The sequence below is a fragment of the Sinocyclocheilus rhinocerous genome, unplaced genomic scaffold (genome assembly GCF_001515625.1).
Source record: "Sinocyclocheilus rhinocerous isolate Xijiao unplaced genomic scaffold, SAMN03320098_v1.1 scaffold13279, whole genome shotgun sequence".
NCBI classification, from domain to species: Eukaryota; Metazoa; Chordata; class Actinopteri; order Cypriniformes; family Cyprinidae; genus Sinocyclocheilus; species Sinocyclocheilus rhinocerous.
Window position 1 is genome coordinate 1,319 of NW_015645174.1, and position 1,265 is coordinate 2,583.

The 1,265-nt window shown below is 40.2% G+C and overlaps 1 protein-coding gene across 1 annotated transcript; it reads left to right on the plus strand.

The window, feature by feature from the left end:
* Window position 1: 1 nt before the first annotated feature.
* On the plus strand, window positions 2–1,253 carry LOC107705857 (zinc-binding protein A33-like; the record flags this gene model as incomplete). Its single annotated transcript, XM_016509362.1, has 4 exons — window positions 2–85; window positions 239–261; window positions 345–463; window positions 733–1,253. Coding segments are annotated over exons 1-4 (747 nt in total), but the record flags the coding sequence as incomplete, so codon positions are not given.
* Between the last annotated feature and the right edge of the window lie 12 nt (window positions 1,254–1,265).

A 1,265-nucleotide genomic window follows, 5' to 3' on the forward strand; every position in this document is an offset into this window, starting at 1 on the left:
GATGAACAGACACATCTCAGCTCTTTCACACACAATCAAAGACACGGAGGAGATGATGAAAGCCAGCGATGCCTGCTTTCTGAAGGTGACAACTGAATTTAGCTTCATTGTTTGTGCACAAAACAACTCACCAATTACCCAACCAGTGATCAAACTCTTAATTTGTATAGAGAGAAAATGAACTGTTATGAGTGTTTGATGAGATATTAAAATGTTTTTCAAACTCTATATTTTCCAGGACTTTAGCATCACGATGGAAAGGTAAGTTGAGCTGCTGGTGTTTCTTCTCTCAGTGGATCTGAACTCAAATCCACTGCAGTTCTGACTCCTGAATGTTCTTCCAGAGTCCAGATCTCACAGCCGGATCCACAGATGAGTTCTGGAGCTTTGATTCATGTGTCACATTACTTGAGTGACCTGCGGTTCAGAGTCTGGAAGAAGATGCAGGAAACTCTCCAACACAGTGAGTCTCCAGACACGAGTACAAAAGATTAGATAGTTAAGAAACAAAGACAGACAGATCAACATTTGATAGAACTACATCTAATAATCACTTTAAGTTCTATGAATTTGAAGTGAATCTGAAATTTCACAAGATCATCAGATCATACTGCAAACTCATAATGACTACAAAACACAGTCTATTCCTCATGGTGTTTGTTTATGTAAATAGGTTTGTATTTCTAATACCATCATATTTTATCCTCTAATCTGATTTAATTCTCTTTGCAGCTCCATTGACTCTAGATCCAAACACAGCACATCGTCAGCTCACACTCTCTTCTGATTTGACCAGTGTGTCGGACAGTGATTTACGTGAAAATCTTCCTGATAATCCAGAGAGGTTTGACAAGTATCCATGTGTTCTGGGTTCTGAGGGCTTTAACTCAGGAACACACTGCTGGGATGTGGAGGTTGGAGACAACACACTCTGGAGTGTTGGAATAACCACAGCATCAAACCAAAGGAAGGGAGACGTTTTCTTTAACACTAATGTCTGGCGTGTGCGGTACATAGACCGTAAATACAGCTCACAATCCTCAGATCAACCTTTGACTGTCTTCACAGTTAAAGAGAAGCTGCAGCGTGTGAGAGTTCAGCTGGACTGTGACAGAGGAAAGGTGTCCTTCTCTGATCCTCTAACTAACATCTGTCTCTGCTCATTCACAACAACCTTCACAGAAACTGTCTTTCAATTCTTATATAACTACTGCAAAACATCCCCTCTGAGGATTTTACCAGTTAAACTGATTGTAACAACAGAA